The sequence below is a fragment of the Beta vulgaris genome, chromosome 9 (genome assembly GCF_026745355.1).
Source record: "Beta vulgaris subsp. vulgaris cultivar EL10 chromosome 9, EL10.2, whole genome shotgun sequence".
Classification (NCBI taxonomy): Eukaryota; Viridiplantae; Streptophyta; class Magnoliopsida; order Caryophyllales; family Amaranthaceae; genus Beta; species Beta vulgaris.
The window spans coordinates 28,214,358-28,241,267 of NC_079210.1; the positions used below are offsets into that span (position 1 = coordinate 28,214,358).

The 26,910-nt window shown below is 39.0% G+C and overlaps 2 protein-coding genes across 2 annotated transcripts; one reads left to right on the top strand and one right to left on the bottom strand.

The window, feature by feature from the left end:
* Positions 1-276: 276 nt before the first annotated feature.
* On the bottom strand, positions 277-6,593 carry LOC130590102 (uncharacterized). Its single transcript, XM_057392045.1, has 3 exons — positions 6,316-6,593; positions 5,260-5,328; positions 277-3,615 (listed from the first exon to the last, which is right to left on the bottom strand). Exon 3 carries the CDS (start codon positions 1,780-1,782, stop codon positions 628-630), a length of 1,155 nt encoding a protein of 384 aa, XP_057248028.1. The 5' UTR covers positions 1,783-3,615; positions 5,260-5,328; positions 6,316-6,593; the 3' UTR covers positions 277-627.
* Positions 6,594-20,881: 14,288 nt separating this feature from the next.
* Positions 20,882-26,255, top strand: LOC104907170 (transcription factor GTE4). Its single transcript, XM_010696057.4, has 6 exons — positions 20,882-21,085; positions 21,196-22,865; positions 22,973-23,018; positions 23,160-23,273; positions 23,432-23,506; positions 25,814-26,255. The coding sequence occupies exons 2-5, from the start codon at positions 21,291-21,293 to the stop codon at positions 23,458-23,460; spliced, it is 1,764 nt and encodes a 587-aa protein (XP_010694359.2). The 5' UTR covers positions 20,882-21,085; positions 21,196-21,290; the 3' UTR covers positions 23,461-23,506; positions 25,814-26,255.
* Positions 26,256-26,910: the final 655 nt, after the last annotated feature.

Consider the following 26,910-nt stretch of genomic DNA (forward strand, 5'->3'; position numbering starts at 1 on the left):
CTTAATGTATTTTTTGAGTTAGTTGTTTTTTTATTATATTTTTGATTTTTTTAAACTATGCCCTACCTATATTGTAATAATATATTTCAATTTGTATTGTTATATTTTTGAATTTTGTATAATATTTTTTTGTCATTAGCTTTAATCAGTAGTGTTTTCTTTTAACCTTTTTGTCTTTTAAATTTGATGACAAAATGGAAAAAAAAAAAGGTTTACCTGTACTACAACCTATTGCTGTGGTTTTTCCAAGAAACCGCAGCAATATGTCATGTGAATTTGATAAAAAAAAATATATTGCTGCGATTTGGCCTTAAAACCGCAACAATATTTCTAGATATTGCTGCGGTTTAAAATCGCAGCAATATAAGTAATACCTATTGTTGCCCCCTTAATTGTTGCGCGCCCAAAATCGCAGCAATATGCCACTTTTTGACCGCAGCAAATAGCATTTATTCTACTAGTGCATGTGTTGTTCCCCCTCACTCCAACCTGCAAAAATCAACTAGTTGTTAGTTGTAGGAACCCTTCTTTCGTGGGTTCCTGTTCTTGACTAGGACTTGATTTGACAACCCATTTTTTGTTACTTATCTTCACATTCTTGCCAATCATCTCAGTTTTTAGTTGATATTAATTTATGTAATGACCTACCTTTCCATAATACATACAAAATTTATCGCTAGGCAGATCAACATATTTCTTGGTCTTGTTCCTTTTCTTGTGGTTTTCAAAACCGAGACCTTCTTTTCTTTTGGTCTGTGGTTTCTCAATCCACTTAGGAACAGCCATCATTTTCTCTCTGTTCCTTGCGACAACCAGTTCCTTTTTAAGATTGCAGATATGTTCCTTTAAAACAATTTTTTCTTTATTCAAATTTTCAATCTCAGATCTGTATCCTTTCAAAGGAGTTGATCTTATATCAAAGGAGCTTAGAACAGGGACAAACTCCTTCAAGTGTGAAATTTCTAAATTGATTAGATAATTTTCATTTTTCACACTTTCATAATATTCTTTGATTTTTATGTTTTTGTCAAACAAATCAAATAATCTAGTTTCAACATCTGTTCTCATTTTCTTAAGCCATTCTATGTGTTCTTTGTAGACCTTAAGGGTTTGTTCAGTTTGTTCACGTTTTTCACGTTCATCTCTACATTCAAGAATTGCATAATAAAGAAGATCATATATTTCAGGCCTAGTTTTACAATCTAATTCTGACTCAAGACCATGTTGACTTACCTCAACCTTTTCTTCATCTTCTTTTTCATCAATGTTTGCCATGAGGCAAAGGTTTGCTGTTTCTTCAGTTTGTTGTTCCTCTTCTTCTTCCGTCTCTGAATCTCCCCAAGCAGCTATCATTGCTTTTTGAACGTTTGCCTTAGAGAAAGGTGCCTTGGATTCTTTGTTCCGTTCAGCAAAGCGTTCCTTGTTCCTTTCTTTGGTTTTATCATTTTCCCAAAGTGGACATTCCTTGATGAAGTGATCTGTGCTACCACATTTATGACAAGCAGCTTTGTTAGAAAATTTCTTAGTTTTACCTTTGAATTTCCCGTTCTTCATGTTCCTATACATCTTTCGAAATTTTCGAACCATGAGAGCTGCTTCTTCTTCTTCTGAGTCAAAGTCATCTTCATCATCTGCTTTGAGAGCAATGGATTTTGATTTAGAGCTTTCACCATATTCAGTGTCAAGGTGAAGCTCATGAGTCATAAGTGACCCAACCAGCTGTTCTAAGTTGAACTTAGTGAAGTCTTTTGTTTCTTGTAAAGTAGTGACTTTAGCCATCATCTGTCCTTAGGAAAACTACTAAAAACCTTTCGAACCTGTTCATCTGATGAAATAAACTTTCCAAGATAAGCTAACTCATTAATAATGTTAGTAAAACGAGTAAACATATCTCGAATGCTTTTCTTGGTCTTCATGGAGAACAGTTCATATTGATTCATTAGTAAATCAATTATAGATCTTTTGACTTCATTAGTTCCTTCATGACTTACTTCTAGTAAATCCCATATTTGCTTTGCAAATTTGCATCCCATGATCCTATTATGTTCATGGGGTCCAAGTCCACAATGCAACAATTTAATAACCATGGCATTTACTTCCATTTTTTCAAAATCAGCTTTGTCATATATTCAGAGAGGGGTTTTAGAGTTACCTCATTTTTGTCATTTATAGTTGTGACCTCGAAATCACCAACTTCAATGACTCTCCATACCTGGTAGTTTTTAGCTTTGATGAATATCTCCATACGGTTCTTCCAGTAGTTGTAGAACTTCCCATTGAACATGGGAGGCCTTTGCGTAGAATAACCTTCCTCAAGTTTCTTGGCGGTATTCATTGTTCCTTGGATCTTTTTCTCAATAGGGTTTCCTATCTCTCAATAGGGGGGGTGAATTGTATGTGTAGAAATAAATGTAACTTTTTACGAAAATTTAAACTTAAACAAATAAAAAGGCTAGAGGAACACAAGGGATTTTTACGAGGAAAAACTTCTTGGGCCCAACAAGAAGAAACAACCTCGACCACTAGAGATTTTAAACTCAACTCTTTCACTAATTAGGCCAAACAACTTTGTTACAACCTAATTCTATTCTCGAGTCACACCTTGAGTTCCTAAACTAAAGTTCCTGAGCCACTGTTCCCTTAACAACAGTTCCTCTCAACTTCACTCGAAGTTTTCTCACTCTTACTTGCTTTACTCAAAGCTTCTCTCTTACAGAACTTCACTCAAAGTCCCCTTACCCCAAAAACCAAAATACAATTGATCGAAATAAGTTTAGTGGAATTAGAGTAAGTAAGCAAAGAACAAATGGCTATTATGAGAGAATGAAGGCACTGACACTTAATTAGTTAAACTCACTAAATCACTTAGTCAGACACACTTTGGAACTTACTTAGACTTCAATATTTATAGTGACAGTAATATAGAACGTGGGAATTAAAACGTGTATTTGTGAAAAACCATTATCCCATGATGTTCCTTCCCTCAAGGAACACGTTCCTTAACAAATCCCATGATCCCATGATCACTTCTTAGACGTGGACATGTTTTAGTTCCTACTCCTAGATTATAGGAATTGCTTGAGCATTATCCGAAAATCAGTTTTAATCTAAAACAGATTTAATATTAAAACTGAAATTAAATCCTTAAGAAAATATTATCTTTTAAATAAAATCCTTTTAAAAACCGAATAATATTTTTTTTATTTTTCGAAAAACGAAATCTTTTCCTTAAAAAGATTTTCCATAAAATCGGATTTTTTTCTTAGATTAAAACGGTAACCTATTTTTTAGGCATAATCTACTCAACTTCCATTAGTGAACCGTTATAATGCTTCGAGCCTAAGTCTAGTTCCTTTTATTTATAAGTTCCTTTAACTGATTTGTTTAGTGCCAATTCGTCTGTTCTGACTATCATTCTCAAATAAAACTGCCAACGTTCCTTACCATCATTACTCGTTCCTTTACAATGGAACTAGAAATAAAAACGCCTTGCTTTATTCTTCTTGCTCCAATGCTGCTCCAGAATCAATTAGAGAAACATCTTCACTTAGTCTTCAAAATCCTCACTTGATTTCTTCCTTGACTTAGTATTCTCTTTGTTCCTTTCAATGATACCTTAAAAATCATACACTTAAATAACTTATTAGTCCACTACTTAGTTTGCATCTTTGTTCCTTTGTCATCATCAAAACTAGGGTTCAACAGGCGCGATAATTCAACGAACTTTCAAAAGATTGCAAAAAAAAATTATACAATTTGACCATCCTACAAATTCTCTAACACCTATCATTCGAGAAACAATGAATACTCAGGAAAATCAAATGACGAAACACAAATCGTCAATAACGAGACACAAACTGTTAGGTTTGCAGACCACTTTCAATCAACTACACATATTGCCTTCGAGCAGGCCAAAAACTCTACACATATCGCCTTGGAACAGCCAAAAACTCTACAGATATTGCCTTGGAGCAGCTCAAAAACTCTACACATATCACCTTAGAGCATGACATAAACTCTACACATATTGCCTTGGAGCAAGACAACAACTCTACACATCACTAGTGGAAAAAACGCCAAGGATTGCGGTCAAAATACCCCTAAGGGATACGTTTTTGGGCTGCAACACTTGGCGTAGCAGCCCTTGGGAAAATGGAAGGTTGTGGTTTTTAATCGTAGCCCTTCTCTCGCAGGGGCTGCGGTTTTTTTACCGCAACCCTTCACTCGCAAGGGCTGCGATTTAGATCAAAACCGCAGCCCTTCTAACCCCAAAAAAATAATATTTATTTTTTATACAAATTGTGTTTTTTATATAAATATAGAGAATGTTACATTAGTTTCAATTATGGACTCAACCAACTATTAACAGGGTCTGAGATCCTAATGCACATAATATGTACATATTTGCAGCTGAATATGTGACTTTTCATCATCAGATAAATTATCAAAGAAAAAAGAGTTACAGTTTAATGAAAATTGATTGTTCATAATTGTTTCATTCAATGAACACTTTTATACTCATTGTTCACAAATTAAAATTCATAACTAGAGTTCAATTCCGACATAATTAATGTTTGAGCTACTTATCATTTCAGGTAGTTAAAATGAGTTACCAATAGCTACATTATTATTTTCGGCAACTTATCACTTTCAATTGTCCTCTTTTCAGGTTTCCTCTAACTTATTAGTTTAAGTTTTGTCTCATCTCATGAATAGGTTGTTATCACGAAATGAGCCAATGCAGAACCAAATAACTATATATCTACATATATAGACACATATTGAACTAAGTTGCAATATAAGCTATAGCAGTACGATGTTGAACCTATTTCTTGGCAGTGGCCACAACAAAAAGGAATCACATTAGGCGCGAGAGCACATCTAGGTGAAGCAACACATGTAGGAAAGAACAATATCAGATTTATTTTAAGAGGCATTGTACTATGCAGCTACTTAAAAGTTCAAGGATCCCGAGTGTTGGGATCAGATTGTCAAAAATCATTAACTAACTAAATTCACCAACTTTTAGCATGAAGCAAGCAATAACGGCCAAAAATAATTGAACAAAACCAGCACCATGATCCGAAAGGGGGCCACAATGCCCATGCTAATTCCTCGAATAATCATCTTCAACTAAGGGGAAAAGAGAGATAAATAAGGTTCATCCTCGAACAATGAACTTCGGGTAAAAGGGTTATAATAATTTCTAAAACATAACTCCAAAAAAAAGTACAAAAAAAGAGTAAGGATAAGACATACCTTTTCTCATACATACATTACGAGTCAATATGTAACAATTTTCTCCTCTTCTCTTCATATGCAGGGTTCCTCCAAAGATACATAAACCAAAATATCAGATTAACGATCAGCACACAACACAAACAATCCAATAAAAATAGCTAGATTTTGGAGACTTAAAGATTCCCAGCTCGCTCATGTTATAGCTTGGAAACAAAAGCACAAAATGGCTTGAGACAAACACTACCACATTAAGATGTGAGTGGGTCAGATTATGCCTAATCGCATATACGGGCGTACACATAATTGCTGGACAAGAAAGGTTACTTCGTACACTATTCCTTTTCTTACTCCTTAAGTATCATTATAACTTAGCCTCCAAGAATCGTCATATATAACCTCCTCAAATTTGTAGCAACAAGACCCATAATTAGAAAATATCCACTAATCAACCAAATGATTCTTGCTTAACCCATCTTCAATTTTATAACTCCATAATGTCCTAATAACCTATGATTTAGAATTACTCAAACGAAACTAAGCAAGAGATTAATAAGTCGATTCATTTAAACATCTTTGATTTGTGATACTTAAAACATTTTTTTTGAACGTACCAATAAACATATATTAATTAATGAATTTAAACATAAAAATATTTATAATCATTTCCTATACTAAAAAAATTTAGTATAGCATAACTTAATCATAGGGATAAAATAGCTCGATTAAAAGAGTTAAACTAAGTATCTTAATTAAACTAATTAAATCAATCTAGTCTTTATTTCATTAATCCAACAAGTCAAGGAATAAAATAAACTAGGTAGTTTAATTAGGCAAATCAATTTTACTTTAACTCCATTAGCCCATTAATTAATAAGTAGCTTAACTAACATTATAAGAAAATCAGATTTGAGCCCAACTAATACACATGCAACAATTGAATTGAGTTGGTTTGACTAATGTAAATCAGTTTTTAGGCCCAACTTAGACTAATTATCAATAGGTAGTAATTGGGCTTGCATTATAAAACTTGAATTCAGATTTAGAGGGAAAAATGAAAGAAAGACGGATGCTCACTTCGAGTAGGGACGAACAACACGGGTCAAGCGAACTCCGACGAGCGATGCAGGCGATAGCATGGGAGGTCGGCAGCGGAAACCGACCAGCATCGGTCGTCGGTCTTCGAAACTCCGGTAGCAGCGGAAACCACGAGTAGTAGCAAAGCGCGAAGTAGAGGAGTGAGCGAAGGAAAGAGGAGAGAGAGAACAGCGGCGACGGGCTGCAGGTGCGGCGTGGGTCGCTGGCGAGGGACTGACGTGATTTTGTCGGTCATAGGGTGGTGGCGCACAAAAGTTGGTGTGTATTAATGAGTCGGGTTTGTATATATTACCCTATATCTTGTATATTTGGAATATCCTATCTTTTAGGCTTATATCCTTTTCGGAGTTTTAGGTTTCCTTGTATTGTACGTATATATACTTGTGTGATCATCAATACAAAGCTAAGCCATTTTCTCCAATATTTTCTTGAGTTTAACATGGTATCAAAGCCTCTCTAAATTAGAGATTATTTTCGATCCTGTTTGTTCTTGAATTTTGTTTCTCTTTGTTTCTTCCGCGCAACGAGATTACTGCTTCACAAATTATTTTTTTTCCTTCTTCTCTGTGTTCGGTTTTGCCGAGTCGGGTTTGGTAGCCGGTGATTGTTGTCGACTCACGGCTGATCCGGTGGTGTGCTAGTGTTCAGTGCCGCCGGTCGTGGTTTGGTTGTCGGGTTTGTTGGTGTTGTGAAAGCATGCGTTGGTGTGCCCTAGCATTCTTTCTCTTGCTGTTTTTTTTTTCTTTCTCTCGGCCATATTTTTTTTGAGGGTGATGGGTGACGCTACTCCATCGAAGGGAAACGCTACTTCATCAAGGTATGAGCCTTTCACGGATTATTATCTTCATCCTAGTGAGGGTTCCCAGTTGGTTATTTGCCCTGTATTGCTTACCATGGACAATTATGAAGAGTGGTCTAGATCCATTCGCAACAACTTGCGCTCCAAGAGCAAGCTCGGTTTCGTGGATGGTACTATCTCTAAGCCTGTTGCCACGTCTCCGGATTTTCGTCAGTGGGGTATTGTTAACTCTACTATTGTTGCTTGGATTTTTAATACTCTTGATTCTAGTATTCGTTCTACTATCATTATTCCTGATGATGCTAAAATATTGTGGGATGATTTGCGGGATCGTTATTCTCTTGGTAACGGTCCTCGTATTCTTGAGATTAAGCATGCTATTGCTGATTGTAAACAACGAGGTCGTTCTGTTGCAATTTATTATGGTGAATTAAATAAACTGCAAAACCTGTTGTCTAGTTACTTGAATTGCCCCGCTGCTGCTGAATATGCTAGAATGCATGAAACTGCGATGTTGCATCAGTTTTGTATTGGTTTGGATTCTCAGAAGTTTGGTCCTGTGGTGTCTACATTGTTGATGAGTGATCCCTTGCCTACTATGAACGCTGCTTACGCTAAAATTATTACTGATGAGCGTAAGCAATCTGTGTCCGCGGCTCATGAGGCCACTTCTACTACCTCTGTTGGTTTCAACGCTACAGGTTCCACTTCTGGTCGGTCTTCGGATCGCTTGGAATGTAGTCATTGTAAGCGAGTTGGTCATGATAAGGACCATTGTTACACTCTTCATGGCTTCCCTGAAGGGGGGCGTGGCGGTCGTGGTGGCCGTGGTGGTCGAGGCAGCCGTGGAGGTCGCTCGAATGGTAAAGGCAGGGGTGATTTTGCTGGTTCGGTTGGTAGTACTGTTCGTGGCGCCAATGAGCCCGTTTCCGATTATGATCGTGGGAGTGTTCCTACGCTTTCTGATACTCATTGGAAGGAGCTACTGGCTGCTTTAAAGGGTCCCAAGTCTGGTTCTGCTTCCGATAACACTAAACTTGGTACGTTTGATGCTGTTGAGTGGCTCATTGACACAGGCGCATCCAATCATATGTCTGGTAACATTGATTTATTTACTCGTTTGTCTGATATTTCTTCGCCTGTTGGTTTGCCTAATGGAAAAAGCACGACTGCTACAAAAGAAGGACGAGTTATTTTGTCTGATGGTTTAACTCTTGATAATGTTCTTTATGTCCCTGCTCTTCAATGCAATTTATTATCTGTGTCTCAATTATTAGAAAAACAATCTTATTTTATTATGTTCACTGACAAGCTATGTATCATTCAGGACCGCAATTTGAGGAACCTGATTGGAGCGGGGGAGCAGTGTAATGGGGTCTATATTTTTCGTCCAGTTCGTGTTCGGAATCTGCAGGCACATCGAGTAGTTGTTTCAGATGCTAGTTTGTTGTGGCATAGGCGGCTCGGGCATCCGTCTATGCAAGTTGTTCGTTCTCTTCCGGGTGTTACTAGTAGTCATCATAGTACTTCTAGCTCTAGTTGTTTGTTTGATTGTGACATTTGTTTTATGGGGAAGCAACCCCGAAACTCTTTTCCGTTAAGTTCTAATAAAGCATCTGATATTTTTGACTTGATACATTGTGATATTTGGGGACCGAATAAAATTGCGTCTAGTTGTGATGCACGCTATTTTCTAACCATTGTTGATGATTTTTCTCGTGCTACCTGGATTTTTTTGATGGTTGGTAAATATGACACTGCTCGGTTGATTCGTGAGTTTTGTGCTATGGTTGAGACGCAATATCACCGCATGGTTAAAGTGGTGCGGAGTGATAATGGCCAGGAGTTTCTCAGTTTAGGGTCATTTTTTGCTGCAAAGGGAATTTTGCATCAAACGTCGTGTGTTGACACGGCTCAACAGAATGGCAGGGTCGAGCGTAAACATCGTCATATTTTGAATGTGGCTCGTGCCCTTCGGTTTCAAGCCAAGCTTCCTAAGTATTTTTGGGGTGAGTGTGTTCTCTCTGCCGTTTATTTGATTAATAAGACTCCTACACCTCTTCTCAATGGTAAAACCCCGTATGAGTGCTTATTTGGTCACGCTCCTTCGTATGATAACATCCGTGTTTTTGGGTGTCTTTGTTATGCTGTAAATCGTCCTCGTGTAAAGGATAAATTTGATTCCCGGTCTCGGAAATGCATCTTTGTTGGCTATCCTAATGGAAAAAAAGGGTGGCGTTTGTTTGACTTGGAGACGAATGATTTTTTTGTAAGTAGAGATGTTCAGTTTTTCGAAGACAAATTCCCCTATCTTCACTCGCTTCCGGATGAGAAACGAGCTATTTGGGAAGCCTATTTTGCTTCACCCCTAATTTGGGAGGATGAACTTGGTGATTATGACACTTTGGGTGTCGAAAGTGAGCAGCCCACGCCACCCACAGCCCGCTCCACAGCCCTCCCGCGGGATTCCGCGTCACACCACGCCCAGCCCGCGGACCCCCTGTCGCGTCTTCTTCTTCGCTGCTGCTGCCAGCAGTTTTCGCGGCTCACCCGCGGCCCTCAGCTCTCACCCGCGACCCGGTCGCGGTACCCACTGCCGGGGTGCCTGGTGCTGCTGCCAGCCCTGGTGCGGTGCTGTCCGAGGGTGCCACTCTTGCCCTTGGACAGCCCGATACTCATTCTCTTGATGTTCCTACAGTTGGTAATTTTGGCGATGGTGTTGGGTCATCAGATTTGAGGGGGAGTTCGTCAGAAGGTCATCGTCGTAGTGATCGTCAGAAACGTCCCCCTTCGTGGCATCGTTAATATGTCATAAATACTGTTCTTACGGCAAATATAGACCCCTCTCCATCAACTGTTTCTCCTACTCCATCTTGTTCTTCAGGTAAACCTTTCCCTATAGCTTGTCATGTTGAATATAATAAATTTTCTATGAGACACAGATGTTTTTTGATGGCGATTACCAAGGGAAAGGAGCCGTCTTCTTTCAAAGAGGCGGTTAAGCATGAGGCTTGGCGTCAGGCGATGCAAGCTGAACTTGATGCTCTTGAGCGTAATGGTACTTGGACCATTGTCGACCTTCCTCCTGGTAAGAAGGCGATTGGTAGTGGTTGGGTTTATAAAATAAAATACACCGACAAGTCCAAGGTGGAGCGGTACAAGGCTCGTTTGGTTGTTCGTGGCAATCGTCAGGTTGAAGGTGTTGATTATAACGAGACATTTGCTCCTGTTGTTAAGATGGGTACGGTACGTCTTTTTATTGCCGTTGCTGTTTCTTTGAATTGGGAATTGCATCAGATGGATGTTCATAATGCCTTCCTCCATGGTGACTTGGATGAAGAAGTTTATATGCATTTTCCCCCGGGTTATGGCACTCCTTCTCCTGGCACAGTTTGCAGGCTCCGGAAATCTTTATATGGTTTGAAACAGGCACCCAGACAATGGTTCTCCAAATTGTCTACTGCTCTGCGGAATTTTGGCTTTCAGAATTCCTACGCTGATTACTCTTTGTTCAGCTATGTTCAGGGCAGTGTTTCGTTGCATGTCCTTGTCTACGTCAATGATTTGATTATTGCCGGGTCTTCTCATGCCGCAATTATCCGGTTTAAGACATATCTGTCTCAGTGTTTTTTCATGAAGGATTTGGGTGTGCTTAAGTACTTTTTGGGTGTTGAGATTGCTCGTAGTCCGGAGGGCATTTTTCTCTCTCAACGCAAGTACTCGTTGGATATCCTGATTGAGGCCGGCATGTTGGGATGCAAACCGATTGATACTCCGATGGAGCAGCACCATCGTCTTGCCCTTGTTTCAGGGGAGCCGTTCGCATATCCAGATCAATATCGTCGGTTGGTTGGTCGGCTAGTTTATCTCTCTGTCACTCGGCCAGAGTTGAGTTACTCGGTGCATGTTCTGGCACAATTTTTGAGTGATCCCCAGGTCTCTCATTGGGATGCCGCCCTGCGTGTCTTGCGTTACCTTAAGGGTAGTCCGGGTCAAGGTATTTTGTTACGCCCTGTGACAGATTTACGGTTGACTGCCTTTTGTGACAGTGATTGGGCTGCTTGCCCGTTGACTCGGCGCTCTTTGACAGGCTATCTTGTTTTCTTGGGTCGTTCTCCCGTTTCTTGGAAGACTAAGAAACAACCCACCGTCTCTCGCTCTTCCGCTGATGCCGAGTACCGTTCTATGGCTGTCACCACTTGTGAGTTGAAGTGGTTGAAAGCTCTACTGTGTTCTCTTGGCATTGGTCACTCTAAACCTATGCAGTTGTTTTGTGACAGTCAGTCTGCTCTTCATATCGCCAAAAATCCGGTGTTCCATGATCGAACGAAACATATTGAGGTTGACTGTCATTTTGTTCGGGATGAGTTGTTAAAGGGTAATGTCTCCACTTCCTACGTCTCAACGACTCATCAATTGGCGGATATTCTTACGAAGGCTCTTGGCCGATAGCAGTTTGGTTTTCTCTTACGCAAGTTGGGCATTCGTGATTTACATGCTCCAATTTGAGGGGGAGTATTAATGAGTCGGGTTTGTATATATTACCCTATATCTTGTATATTTGGAATATCCTATCTTTTAGGCTTATATCCTTTTCGGAGTTTTAGGTTTCCTTGTATTGTACGTATATATACTTGTGTGATCATCAATACAAAGCTAAGTCGTTCCAATATTTTCTTGAGTTTAACAGTGTGCGCAGTGGTGGTGGCTCGGTGGTGGTGAGAAGACGAGTGAGAGAAGAAGAATTTGTGATTTTTTTTGTGTGCTGAGAAGTTGAAAGGAAAACTTGTGATTTTCTCTTGTGGTTTCAAAGCTCAGTTTTATAGAGAAATTTGGAGACAAAATGGAGGTGTCAGGTGGCTTTAATGGGGATTGGTGGTTCAACACCTTGGGGAGCAAGGTGGGAGACAAAAGCAGAGAAGAAATAAGAAGAGTGGTGGGGTGGTCGGTTGTGTTGGTTTGGGAAAGTTGAATTTAAGCTCTCTCCATTCCTTCTTCTTTCTTATTTTCTTTGGATGTCAAAAAGTCAAACTTTGCTATTTTCAAGTGTTTTACCTTGACTTTTATCTAAATATTAAAGTGATAAACTATAATACAAACAAAATCATTTATCATAATAAATATTTTTTTGTGATACTAAGGTAAAGATGTTTACTTTAGAAAATAATATTAACCATAATCATTTAGGAAAAATTTAGGATGTAATTATGCTAAATTGCTAATAAACATAATTAGTACTCCCTCCGTTTCACAATATAAGGCACGCACGATGTTCGAGGTCCAACTTTGACTGTTAATTACTCTCAATTTATGTTGATAGAAAATTTTTAAAAACAATATTATTATAGTATTTTTCACGACGAATCCAACGGTATAATTTTTGTAATTTTTATTTATCATATTTGAGAGATATTTGTGGTCAAAGCAAATTTTTCGTAAAGCGTGAATGCCTTATATTTTGAAACAGAGGGAGTAATTAATAAAACGAGTTTAAGTTTCGGGGTATTAAAGTTACCTACAATGAGCAGTCTAACTTAATTAACCCACCCAGTGCATGCCTCACGCTCATTTCATCTATTCTAGACACAAGAAGGGGGAACTAAAAAATACAGTTTCGTTCAGTTGAAAATTTGATAGAAGCTTCCTTAGGCAATAAACATTACTCATAGAAAGAAAATGATGTAAGAAGTTATGAATATAACTATGGAGAGGAAATTAGAGATCATCCAAAAAAGTATTCTTATATTTCTTTTGCTGGAATAATCCAGCTATTGATACTCAAAAGCTTGGGGGTTTTAGGCGGGTTGAATTATCAATATTACAACTATCTATCTTCTGTTGCTCTGTCCAGGCCCGGCCCTGAGGGGTGTTTGGAGGGGCACAGGCCAAGGGCCCAAGTCTATAAGGGGCCCAATCTCAAAAAAAAAAATTAAAACTATGAAAACAAAATTCTGAATAGTCAACATGCGTGAAGAACGCTCTTGAAAACTGAAACAGTAACGCGACTCCTCGTCTTCTTCAGCGGTTCAATTCACTTCTTCTACTCCACTCTCTTTCCAAGCAAATTAAAATCTTCTTTTAATTCCCAAAATTTTCTCCAACCTCCATTAAACTCATGAAATTTTCCATATTTCCCCAAAAAAAAAAAAAGCAATTAACCTTCCTTAATTATGGCAACAAGAATTTTTTTCTACAATTTAAATACTAAAGAATTGAATTTGTGTAATGCAATAATCATAATATTTAGTCTGAATCAAGTGAAGTTATTAAGATATCATGAAATTAAGAATATAAGTAAGCATTTTGGGAATTTTTTTCTTTGATTGTGATTCGGGTATTCGACGAATTTTTTTCTGTCGAGTATTTTGTTGGGGTCCGTCGCCTCGCCGGATGGCTTTGCGCCTCTACCTCGTCAGACGGTAGTCGGCCATGGTTGCCGGCTTGTCGCCTGCCAAAGTCTATCACGATTCACGTATTCAGTTGGTTGCTGTTGTCGCAATTGTTGTCTTGCAATGTTGCTGAATGCTGTCGAAATTCGCATATTCCAGTTGCAATTGGTTGTTGCTGCTGCCAGAAATATATTAGCACTTCAGTTGTTCAAGGTGTTGTCATTCCATCTCTATTCTCTGTAAAATTATGCCCTTAGTGTTGTATTGTGTTGTGTGTTTGATTTTTTTTTTTTTGCAAATTGCAATGTTGCCTAAAAAAACATTTATTTTGTTCTATTATAAATCGGATTTTTTGAAGGGGACCCTATCTACCATTTTGCCGAGGGCCCCAAAAAGATCAGGGACGGGCCTGGCTCTGTCTTCTTCTATTCTCTACAAATTTCTCTTCATTCTACCAATCTGTCTGTTCTATAAACAAGAACGCAAGTAAAAGCTAACTGAGCTCAATGGCTTTCTTCAGGAAGAATTTCCGAGATTTGATTGGAACATACTCGAATGCTTAACCCTCCTAAGAGTACAATGACAAGATTAATCAGACAAAAGATGAGAAAACTCTAGGGATGTTACCTTTACTGGAGCACTGATGACACCCAAGCTAGTTAGCCGCAAGTACTCAAAAGGCCTGGATTTGCTGCTTGTATTGAGGAAAGGATACAAATATAATGGAAAGTGGGCTGCAAAGAAAATATATATTGAGGATGAATCAGCGAAATCAAATTTTTTTTATAACATTATGTACTTCTGCAAGTCAATGTACAAACCCCCATTTTTCTTCAAAACTTTGTCTCCTTTGGAATTTTGGACTTAATTTCTTGAGTGCAAAAGAAAAATTTTCTAATTACTCGATCACATGGCTCTTGTCAGTTGTCATGTTAACCCATCAACAGCAGATTGATATGTAGTTAAAATAAAATCAAAGCCCTCATTGCTAGGAGAGAAAGATGTCTCTAATGTCGAATTATCTATGCACATGAACCCAGCCACATGCACAATGCCGGACATGATAGTTTCAGATCACAATGGCATAGTCTTTGGTATCCAAAACTAAGTTATTTGCTTACAATTGATCTTGCACTAAAAAGAGGAAGAAAGCGAAGAGAAAGGTAGTAAAGTGGCAAGAGAAACAATTGCCTCCCAGTTCTCATAACAGACTTCAGTTCCAGACTGGAAGCAAAAGCACATCCATGCCAGCCACGAAGTTCTAGAGCCCCAGCTCTTACTACAAGTGTCTGCAACTAAGCGCCAGTAAAAAGATATTGGCAGAGATTGCATAACAAAGAAAGGGAGTAGGAAGAGAATTCAGCTGACAACTGATGTGCATGCTTCTTCATGGTAGAGAGAGGACTGACAATGCTCAGTCAAAGTAATCCATTTAAAAGCACATCCCTATTCATTAATCATCAAGAACTTGGTTCTGAATTTCTTGTCCAGCAGAGATAATTATCGCATATATGAAATACCTTTCTAAACCAAATGTTCTGGAATACAAACACAAAAGGCCCTTTCCCATTTACATTGAAGCCCATAATTAGGAAACGCACTATTTAAAAATAGCATTCGAGTATCAGGGTGAGATGCTACACACTGCACAAAACAGAGAAAAGTATGTCAGGATGGCAAAAAATTAGAAGCATATAAATATCTAATCAATTACAACAGTGTTTCGGTTGTGAAACGATGGCGCACCCAAGAGGTGTCCGTCAGTAATGGGGGTTACCCGGGAGTAGTGATCTGCACAAGAACAAACGTGAGCTACCCTCGGGGTGGTTGTGAGGAAAACCCCTCCGACACTCAAGTCAGCTAATGTCCGATAAGGATTGTAGAGAAAGAAAACTTAGAGAGAGAGATAAGCTATTTTTAGTATGAGAGAGAGTGTACCTGCAAAATTAGTATTGTTTGGCTATTTATAGGCGTACTATTCACCTGACAGGATATATCTTTCGACACATGTATGGTTGTAATGAATTTTTCAGAGAGAAGATTCCCTTTGTTTTGTCCTCTTCGGTGGCCGCGACGGCAGTCCCGGTCTCAAGACAAGGAAACATCGACTTCCTTCTTATGAGTTCGCGTCCTGGACCTGTGTTGTCGGTCATACTGAATGTTCGCCAGCAGACTTGGGTAATGCCCATACAACTAGCCCCCCAGCATCGTTGGCGGTCGTGACCGTCACCGGTGTTTGCTCTAATGACGTGGATGAATTTTTGCATTTCTTGTAATCAGGCCTCTGATGTTGCCACATGTTGACATGGGATAAGTTGTGGATTTCAAAAGGTGTAATCATTACGAGTTCTGGAATCCCGCTCGTTTTTTCCCCTTTTATTAGGGTATGTTGTGTGGGGGACACTTGGCATCGATCCATGAAAGCATTTGATGCGTCTTTTAATTTCCACCGTTCATTCTGGTATTTAAAAGCCAAATTCCTTTTCTTTTCATTTTCCATTCTACTTCTTCTTCTTCTTGAACCTTTTCTATGGTTTTCTCACTTTTTTTTCGAACTTTAAGCTACTATTTTGCGGCTAAAGAACACTTTTTTCACCTCAAACTTTCTCAAAAGAGTCACTTTCTTGCGTTTCCTTCCCTTTTTTGGAAGGATTTCCACAAATTTCGACAAATTTCGGTTCTTTTCCTCCGGGTTCTGCTTCGAGGGTTTTCTGGCTCTATTTTGACATTGTTTTCGGCAAGCTCTTGCTTCATCTGCTGCTTTTCGTGGAGCGCCTTTTTGGTAGTTCTTGGGAGTTTGCTTCCACTTTTCCGGCGAAATCTTTCTCAGGTACCCCTTTTTTAACTCTTTGGTTTTTTGCTGCTTTTTCTCCCTTAGAAATATGTCAGACCGCTCAGATAGTCAAAATACCTTGAGTAATAAATTTGTGACCGAAAGTGAAACCTCCTCCCCTTCTCTTGATGGCGGACAAAGTTCCTCCGTTTCTAGCCCAAGGGATGGGCGCACTCGTCTCCTAGTTGACCTTCCCCTTACGGCCGACATGGCCAAAGAACTTAGGTCAAAATTTCTTAATGATCGTTGTACTCCTGAGCAAGAGAACCTGACTTCACAATATCTATTCGCTAAGATGAGTAGGGATAATCAGACACTTAGGGAATTAAGGAACCAAATTTTAGCCCGTAGGGTCGTGAGGAATCCTCCTCCTGATGTCGTTCCCGGCCTCGATGTTCAGCCTCTGAGGGAGCATGCTTGGTTAGATAGCCTAGCCGATGCCGGGGTAATGACGGACACTAGCTTTTACGACCGACTTGCCCGTGATTCTACTCCTGTTGTTGATTTAGGTTCCGACAACGACTCCATTGCCAGCATGGATGAGACTGGCGCTACCCCTTCTACCTCTGGTCGGGATCCGGCCCCTCGTCGGACTGATATCGCTCTTGGCGAGAGTTTCAGTATGCCTCCTTCTTCCCATCCGAAACCTATTCCTAACCGCGATGGCGTTCTCCATTATGAGATATGGCTTCCCTTAGATGACAGCCACGGTCCTAAGAACATTGTCATCTGTAAAGTTTAGCGGGCAGCCGCTTTGGAGCTGGACTTTTGCGGAGTAGCTAAGGAATTATATGCTCTCCCGTCCGAGTATAACCTTGTAATCCCGGCTGAGGGATCGAAAGTAATTAATTGTCTGGCAAGGCACATAGCTGTTTACGCCCACGATTTTGAGTTCCGGCTCTGGTGAAGATTTTGAAGGCTTTCAACGTCTGCCTTGCTCAACTAACCCCACTGGCCGTGAGGAACTTGATCGATACTTGGGTTATCCGGAGACCCTCAACCTCTTCTGTCGTCTTCATTGGTTGCGACGAAATGGTTCTGCTGAGAAGGGATGGTGGTCTCTGATGACAGTCAAGGATAAAAATGACTTTCTACCCCAAGATGAGCGGGTTGAAAGGCTGGCAAGGAGCTTTCTATTGGCTCACGGTCCCGGTCGACTTTCCTCTTCGCCGGCACTTTACAAAGTCATATCCTAGGATGGAGGATGTGCCTTCCTATGGTTTGTCCGAGGCCGAACAGGAGGCCTTCGAATATTTTGAGTCGAAACCAGAGGCTGGGGAGGGTGACGAGTCTGAGACACGGGTGCCCTGCACTTGCCTTCCTCATGCCAAGTATATTCTCGGCAATGAGCCTCTGTCTGCTCTCTTCTTATGTCAGACTCACCCACAAGGTGTGTAGCCTATCTTTTGGTCCGACATAGTTCTTTGTGAATGTTTAATTTTTTTTATTGTTCCCTACTACCGACACTGATCTATCTTGATTTGCCTCTTTTTCAGGTGGCGTTAGTTGGATCTCGAGGAGCTGGGTTTAGACGAAAGCTTGAGGCCAATGTCAAAAAACTCCTGAGGATCCCATTTTTTACTACGACACCATTCACGGACTAATTGGTGGTCCGCGAGGTGCCGATAGGAATGCCGGTCGCGGTGGTCGTACAGCTGGCCGGGTTGCACGCTACGTCGGGCGGACGCAACGCCGTACTCCTGGTCTGGGGGAGATAACTCCTTCTCGGTCCGGTGTTCAAGTCCCGGTCAACAGGGGGTGGCAGCACTGACCGCAGGCGTCAACGGGAGCCTGAGGTTGAGGGCCACCGAAAACGTCAAACTATAGAAGTTAATTCTGCAAAGGCGCCTGCTACCGACCTCGAGGTCACGGTGAATTCTCCGGTCCGGGAGTCCACTCCTGCTATTTCCCGGACGTCTCCCCTTGATATTGCAAATAGCATGGGGACATCACTTGGGTCTGGCTCTTCCATGCGCCAGAGGATCTATGAGATTCTCAGCGTCCCGAGTTTCCTCTCAGATCTTGGTCCGAGAATCTGTTCTCGGGTCTGGGAGTGGATTGAGAAAAAGGAGGTGCCCCTTTGTGCTGTTGTTACGGCTTCCCATGCTCGCCCCCCAACTACTCCCGGTCAAATATATCGACTACCTTGGGATGTGAGGGAGGATGAGTCTCTCTTTGTGGACATTCCCGCTAATGGCGGCACTTTGGGGTACCGCCGTCTGAAAGGGCTCCAGATGCCGATTGACTGTCCGGCTGATAAGCTAGTGGCCCATGACTTGGCAGTGGTAAGTGACTTCATTTCTCTTTTTTTTTCTTTTTTAATATTTTTTTCTCATTCTCTGTTGCAGGCCAATAACTCTGTTGTGGAGCTGATAGCGCAGTACGTTGAGTACCAGCGTGTGGCCGAGAGCGCTGGAAGCTGCTCGCTAGCGACACTGCTGTTTCTCGAGCCAACCAGCTACAAGTTGATTTAAAAGATGAGAAGGCGGCCAAGTCTGAGGCCGACAAGGAGTTGACGGGCCTGCGCTTGAAGGCTGAAGAGCCGGAGGAGGCCAAGAAGAAGAAAGAGGAGTTGGAGCTTACGTTGAAGGCTGATGAGATGACAGTTGCTGTGGAGAATGCAAAGGCTGAGGCCGACCGTCTTACCGTGGCCTCATTCAAGAAGTCGTAGGAGTATGTCGGGTTCCTTGGCGAGAGGTATGACGGTGGATGCAACATTAGCATATGCAACGCTTTTCGCTTTATTACTATGTAATATGCTTTCAAGTAAAAGCATTTAAATCTGATGCTTGAATATTGAGATAAGATATATATTCATATTGCTCTTGAAAATTTTCATATTAAGCAAAGAGCTAGTAGTAATCTTGACAATTCGACGGCTAAATAAGTTTTAGCTTTTGGAGGGAAGCATACGTTTAAAAGGAATGGATGTTAAATGAGGGAGGAAAGTTAGATTACTAGTTAAACTAAGCTAACTTACCATTTTCTAGTTTTTTATTAACTATATTGTCATGGTAGCAAATAGGGTGTAATTATAGTGATATTAGTTGGACAATTCTTAAAATATGGGCACCATATGAAATTTACAAAAATTGAGTGGTACTAGATGAAATTTTCCTAGTTTTAATAATGACCTAAGTACCTATTAGAAAATTTTGTCTGCTTTTGAAAGACTTTATCAGACATAATATGAAATATTAAGGGAATTAGGATATGGGTCAACTGATTTTGGGTTATTTAAGTTAACATAATAAACACCAGTAAGTTATTGAAGGTGTTTGGTACATTATATGCAAACTTAAAGAGTACCCAATGAATTTTTGAAACCGTAGGGGTACCTCATGAATTTCGTAAAACTCAGGGGTACCTTGTGAAAAATTCCTAAAAAATAAAAAAGACAATAACAATATTTTGGAACACTTTAGAGAGAATAATACAAATATTATATTATAAGATAGAATGAATTCTTTTGGATATAGTTGGTGGTTAAGATGTTGTAATGGTTGCTGGTAAATTCAATATCAAAAAGGCCTACAACAATCTTCATGAAGATGTTCAAAGAGTTAACCGGAGAAGGTTAATTTGCAACAACAAAGCAAGCCCAAAAAGTGAATTTATCCCGTGGTTAATCCTTCAGAACAGGATTGCTACCGCTGATAGACTCATCAAGTGGAAAATAGCTTGTAACACAATGTGTTATTTATGTAATGATGCTCAAGAGTTTGTTCAGCGTCTTTCTTTCAGTGCACTTATGCTGATGACGTTTGGAGAGGCTTGCTTAGTAGACTGGTTATGAGTCAATAGGTGCATCACTTGATGAAGAATGTAGAAGAGCTAAGAGCATGCCGCAACAAAAGGATGGTCCCTTATGCATTTTTTTCTTTCTGGAAGGGAAAATAAAGTACTCCCCATCATGGTGAACATCTCGTTCAAAGTTCATAGCAAAAGTATTAATTGCATAGTATATGTTATGTTGTTCATTGAAATCATTTACTCTATTTGGCTGCAGAAAAACAACAAAGTGTCGGTGGATTCTTGTATTGCACCTCGAGGGCTAATTTAGGAGATTATTTTTCGGGGTGCTTGTAATTGCAAAGACAATGAAAGAGCTTTGTTGATTACTTAAACTTGTTTGTTGGTGTAGTTTTGGTGTATTTTGGAGGACTTGTAGTCATTATTTGTATTCCAACCTCTTTTTTTTGTTATAATAATAATTTTGAATTGAAAAAAAATGAAATTAGTTTCTTTGTCCAATTTTTTTTCACTTATATAACAAGAAAATATAACACACTCTTCAGGAAAAACCACTTATGTAGTGGAAAACCAAAATCCATGGGCCAAAAATCTAGGCTCATTCCTCAAATTGGGACCAAAATGACTTACTTCGTCATTATCCTAGATCTTAGTGCTCGTCAAAAGAAAATAGTATCTTTCTAAAATTTCGACGTACAACGCGCCCACAATAACAGTAAAGCACACACGCCCAAAACTGACATGCAATAACATCATCCAAACCTCAGAAGTTGTGACGAGTTATCACGTGAAAAGCACATGCCTGAAAATGAAGTTGCTGTCCAATTTTACCCGTTGCATTTCCACGCGCCATTTCTTACAAGCTTTAGTCAACTCCCAACTTTACTGTACTCCACCGTTCTTCTCACCTCGACGACTGGAGAGAGAAAGTAGAGAGAGAAATTGAAGATCGAAGAAATTCTTGTAATTGTTCAGGTATAAATTTCTCTAAAACCCTAAATATTTACTCTTTTAAGTTTTAAACCCTACTCTTGCTTTTTTTTAGTGATTTCTGCTACTTAATTTTGTTAAATTTGAAATTCTAGGGTTTGGTTCTTACTTTGATTTGAGTTTGAAGATGGTCTAAGAATTAGGGTTTCTTTTAGGGGCTGGATTTTGATTGGAGGGTTTGGGTGGGTTTATGGCAACTGGGGTTGCTGGTGGAGAGGGTGGTAGTGGTGGTTTTTCCAAGGATAGGAAAAATTGGGCTGATAGTAAAGTTTATAGTAGGAAATCTTTTAAAGGGCTCAAAACAAATATACCTATTGAAAAATCATCAAATTTGGGTTCACAAGAGTTGAATTTCGGGAAGGAGCTTGGTTTTGAGGTGGGTTCTGACGATTCTTCGTCGTTGAATCGTGTCCACCGAGGGGGCAGTAATCCTGTTCGTCGTGATATGCATTTGGGGAATGGGATAAGTGGGGCAGGGTTTTCCCCGGTTGATATTCGTGTTTCGATTAATTTGGCGCATAAGACAAAGAAGGAGAGGCGTGAACTGAGAAGGAAGCTTGAGGGTGAGCTTAATTCAGTGAGGAGTTTGGTGAAGAAGCTGGAACGTAGTGGTAGTAGTTTAAGGTCTTTGGTGGATGATGGGAACAATGATGTGGGGAAGTTGAAAAGAGTTCACTCTGAGGTTGGTTCGGTGGGTTGGCATGACAGTAGGCCTATTGACCAGCTGAGTATTACTGTACCAGAACATAGTCAAGGTGCCAGTGAAAACGTGGAGAAGGAGAAGAGAACCCCTAAAGCAAATCCGTTCTATCAGAGTTCGGAATTCATTCTGGGAAAGGAAAGGATCCCACCTCCGGAGCAGAACAAGAAGTCAAAAGGCATGGGGAAAAAGAATGGGGATTCGGGGTCTGGAATTGGAATGAGCAACTCTTTGAGTAAGGTATTTAAGAACTGTAGTTTGTTGCTGGATAAGGTAATGAAGCACAAGCATGGATGGGTCTTTAATACCCCTGTTGATGTCAAGGCCCTTGGTTTACATGATTATTTTACTATTATTAAGCATCCTATGGACTTGGGTACTGTGAAATCTAGGCTAAATACCAATTGGTACAAATCTCCTAAAGAATTTGCTGAGGATGTCAGACTCACCTTTCATAATGCAATGACATATAATCCAAAAGGGCATGATGTCTATATAATGGCTGAGATACTGTCAAAGATGTTTGAGGAGAAGTGGAGCAGTGTAGAGGCAGAATATATGCGAGAGCTCAGAGCTGCTGCGGACAATGAGGGCAGTCTTCTAACTCCAACATCGAGAAAGGCTCCTCAAGCTACACCATTGCCTCCGCCTCCTGCTGATATGACCCGGACATTGGACAAATCAGAATCTATGACAAATTCTGGTGCTGTGAAATCCAAAAACCCGAATTCTACGCCAACAGGCAGGACTCCTGTTCCCAAAAAGCCAAAGGCAAAAGATCCACATAAGCGTGACATGACATATGTGGAGAAGCAGAAGCTTAGCACTGACTTGCAAAATTTACCTTCCGAGAAGCTTGACAATGTTGTCCAGATTATTAGGAAAAGGAATCCTTCACTCTGTCAAAATGATGACGAGATTGAGGTGGACATTGATAGTGTTGACACCGAGACTCTTTGGGAGCTGGACAGATTTGTGATGAACTATAAAAAGAATATGAGCAAGATAAAGAAAAAAACTGAGCTGAGCCAGGGTACAGGTGATGCTGAGCAAATTGTAGGAAAGGTGAAAACAAAGTGCTTCCGTTATTTTCCTCGTTTTCATTGTACAATATCATATTTCCCTCCTAGCTTCTCTGAAGTCTGATCTATTATTGTCATATCTGCATGCAGAATGAAGCTCCATCCATCTTGAATGAATCAAAGGAGAATAAAGCTGGTACACACATTCTATAAATATAGTTGTCTAGACATATCTATTAGCTTTCAACATCTTTTTGTTAAGGTCTTCTACAGTTTCTTTTGTCTTGACATATCTATCATGTCTTATACATATTTTTTTTTGTAATATATGGAGCAGAAGAAACAAATGATATTTTATTGCCTCCTGTTCAACGTGAAAAGCAAGCTGGCACTGCAAGCAGATCAAACAGTTCAAGAAGCTCAAGCAGTGGTTCTGGATCCTCTTCCAGTGGTACTGTTAAATTGTTGTTGTAAACAATTTTTTCCCCAATTATTCTCGGTTCTGAGTTACAAAGATGCATTCCAGCGTCAGTCAGTTTGGGCTTATTGTTTGAAGTTTATGTATAACCTTTATTTTATTGTTCTGAATATTATTGCAAACTATTGTAGATTCTGACAGTGATACTTCCTCAACCTGAGAAATGGGCACAGGCAATATCAGGGGATTTTCAGCTCTCTGTTTAGGTAATTTTCTGATCAGATTATTTTGGAACATTCTGTGTTTGATGTCGCATGTAACTGTTTATATGTCTGTATTTGAAACTTATCTGCTTGTCTTTTTAATGGAAATAATTATACAGTAGGCACTCAAGTGGATAATAAGTAATGCTCCCGGTACCCTCTCATATCTGTCATATTAGGGAAAGAAAGAATATGAAAACTTCATTTATCACGTTATCTCATTTATCACGTTATCTCCAAATATTTGTACTTCTAGGTGATCACTGGTTAAATTTTTTTGTTCTTAAATAATCTTGAGTACTTTAAATGTTCACGAGTAAAGACGGAGAATATTCGGGATTTTAGTTGCACAAGAGGAGTAGGCCCCTGCTTATATCATTGACTGGCTATCAGAGGCCAGCCATTGTTGTGCAAAGAGAAGCACGTAAACAGGGTGTCTTTTTTCGGAAAGCAACATGATATGGAGGAGGTTTACTAGGGGCAGTGTGAGCCATGAGTAGAGTGAGATTTGAGAAACACAGGTCAATATGGCTATTTCATTAATCTTGTTGTTGAAAGGAAGAAAGAAATATGATAAAAAATACTGAGTAAGGGAAGAATATGGTAAAGATTAAGAATTTTCTTCTATTTTTGTAGAAACTAAAAGACATTTACAAGAATATGCTACACTTGGAAACTTATTAACCAGGTAACCCGAACTTCACGTTAAAAGATTCCATCTCGAACCCTTGGATTTATACACTTGTATGTGAGTTTTAGCATCATATTCCCATTAATGAAACAAAGAAGACAGATAATTGAAAAGAATGTCTCTTGTCTAAATAATGATTTTGACTGTTTGACTCTATCTGCCTCGTTTAGTCCTACCAAGGTATTATATTAGTATTATCCAGTGATTTAAGTCTTAGGGTGGAAATCATGTTTTGCAAGTGTTTCAATATCTATCAAGTGACAAGAGCAGAAAGTTTCTTCTTCACGCAAACTTCTGTCCGAGTCATTTATATGCTTTTACACGTTTGACTTCACTATTTTTTCGTCAATTCTTCTGCAAATTTGAATGTGTATGTCATGAGTGTTAAATATGGGAGTGAATCCGCTGATATATACTTTCTATGTTTCTCAATACATGCAGCATTTGTATAGTAACCACTATTCATGTACCAACCTTATCCCCTATTGTCTCACGAACTAAGAGAAAAAAATCTTGAAGTGTGATCTTATTTGATTCTTCCTATTGTATACTTTCATGTAATCAACTTTTTCAAATTTTTACTTACATATAATTAAAGATATCAAGAAGGAACAAAGTAGGGCATTAGATACTGTGTAAGCAAGATTGTTGAGTGTATTTAGAAATGGAGGAATGAAGTGTGTTGTGAATAAAAAAAAATCATTATATAAAACTGACACCAGAAAAATCTACAACATTTTTGTGATGTCAATTAATTTTGGGGCAGCCTGAACCCTTCACTCTCCCCACCCCCTTTTTTTTGAGTTGGAGTTTACTTTTTGGTGCTATGTGGCCCTTCTAAGTGATATCAAGAATTCGAACTGAGGTCATAGCATTTGGTATCATAGTTTTTGAACATATAGGTAAAACAATATATACGTGTTATAGATTTGCGCATAGCCAAAAAAACTTCTGTATTCAAGTATTTGAAAATCAAAATGTTCAAAAGCTATTCGTTGCTTTGTTTTGAAGAAAAAATTATTGTCAATGTTCAAACTTGAAAATATATCTGGTCAGTTTGAATTTTATTTGTGTTCTAAACTTCTAATGTTTTCCTTCTCTATGTTCAAAAATTTTGTATGTTCAAGCTCTACTTGTTATTGATTTCTTCTGTTATGTGTTTGATTATCTATATTTTTATGTTCCAACTTTTTCGCTCCTAAGTCCCAACTTGGTAGTCGATATCTGATGATGAAGCTAGTGAAATATCAAGGTAAAAAAATTAATAATGGGTTGGCATAGCTTGAATCCCCCCCCCCCCCCCCACACACACACAAACACACAATCTCAAAAGAATAAGAATTGCAAATTATAAAAATTGAAGTTAAAAGAAAACAGACGAGTAGTTGTGCTAATGATTGGTTGAGTGGCCATACCCTGTCTACTTCTCAACATCTCTGGTCATGAAAAAGAATGCTTTCTTGTTGCATTTCCTCATTGGCCTATTTTATATTTGTGGTTTAGTTGTTAGAATTTTGTAAGTTCTACGCACATTATGATGATTTATATGGGTCTAAACTCAAAGGATTGTGGGGTCATAGAATTTGGTGAATTCTCATATGTACTTTGCAATTTTGCAGATTGTGGATTTAAGGATGAAGGAGGGTGCATTGCTGATAGTCGATGGTAGCTTTTGCTTTCTGATATGAATCTTGATGTGCTAAAGTGGTGGTGTTGTACAGTGGCTCTGACCATTCTTGAGGCTTTCTCTACTGTCATAGTACTTGTTGTATGGAGTACAGGATTCTGATGTGCATAATGGTGGGAAAGCCTTGGCCTTGCTAGGTTGTATTTGTGATTGCCGTTATGTTTCTTGTTAGTTAGATAATTTAGTTATAGCTTTTGCTACTTTGTCTATATCGCTAACTGGTGCGACCCCTTTCTAGACTCAGTCAATTTAGATGTATTTATCTGTTGGGGAAATTCACTGTTAACAGAAGCATCTAATCTCCATAGTATGGCTGTAAAACAATGCTTTTGCTCCTGATCTGTGTTACCTGTCAGTTTACTGGATTGATCTCATTCTGGGGGCTGGTTGCAGTGAAACAACCCTAACTCACCTTTACGTGAAGCTCGTTGCAACTTGCAAGTTAATTCAATTTAAGCCTAATTAGATTAGCATATTTATCGGTGGTTCTTTAAAGATATTCACAAAATCTTATTAGGCTAATTTACAAAGATTTACCAAAAGATTGAGGTAATGATTCCATATTAAGGGTTAAGTTTTTACCACCTTTGTTTCGTTGTAGTTGTTAAAAAAAAAAATTTTAGATGTCTGAAGATAGTTGTCAAGTATCCAATATTTGACAATAAGAGCATTAGATGTTCCACTAAACTTTATATTTGTTGATCAAAAGTAATATAATAGGTGGAAAATAATAAAATAATAATGTTCCTTAAATTCATTTTATTTTCTAAACATAACAATTAATATGAGATTGGAAGAGTGCTATTTATAGAAATGTGTTTTAGTGGTTGTTTGGTATATATGGAAATTTAAGTTTTATGTGAAGTTTAATTTTCATTTCCTATTAAATTATTTCCCTTATGTAATTTCTAGAAAATAATTTTAATTTGTTTGGTTGACATCAAGGAATTTGCACTTTCCATGAATTTTGAATCATTAGGGGGAAAAAGGAAGGTGGGTGAATAAATTTTCACGTTTTGTGAGAATTTC

Excerpts from the sequence above, each read along its gene's own strand:
- LOC130590102 (XM_057392045.1), bottom strand. The coding sequence starts at position 1,782 with ATGATGGCTAAAGTCACTACTTTACAAGAAACAAAAGACTTCACTAAG.
- LOC104907170 (XM_010696057.4), top strand. The coding sequence starts at position 21,291 with ATGGCAACTGGGGTTGCTGGTGGAGAGGGTGGTAGTGGTGGTTTTTCC. Across the intron at positions 22,866-22,972 it reads CTGAGCAAATTGTAGGAAAG|AATGAAGCTCCATCCATCTT; the intron begins GTGAAAACAAAG and ends ATCTGCATGCAG. Across the intron at positions 23,019-23,159 it reads ATCAAAGGAGAATAAAGCTG|AAGAAACAAATGATATTTTA; the intron begins GTACACACATTC and ends TATATGGAGCAG.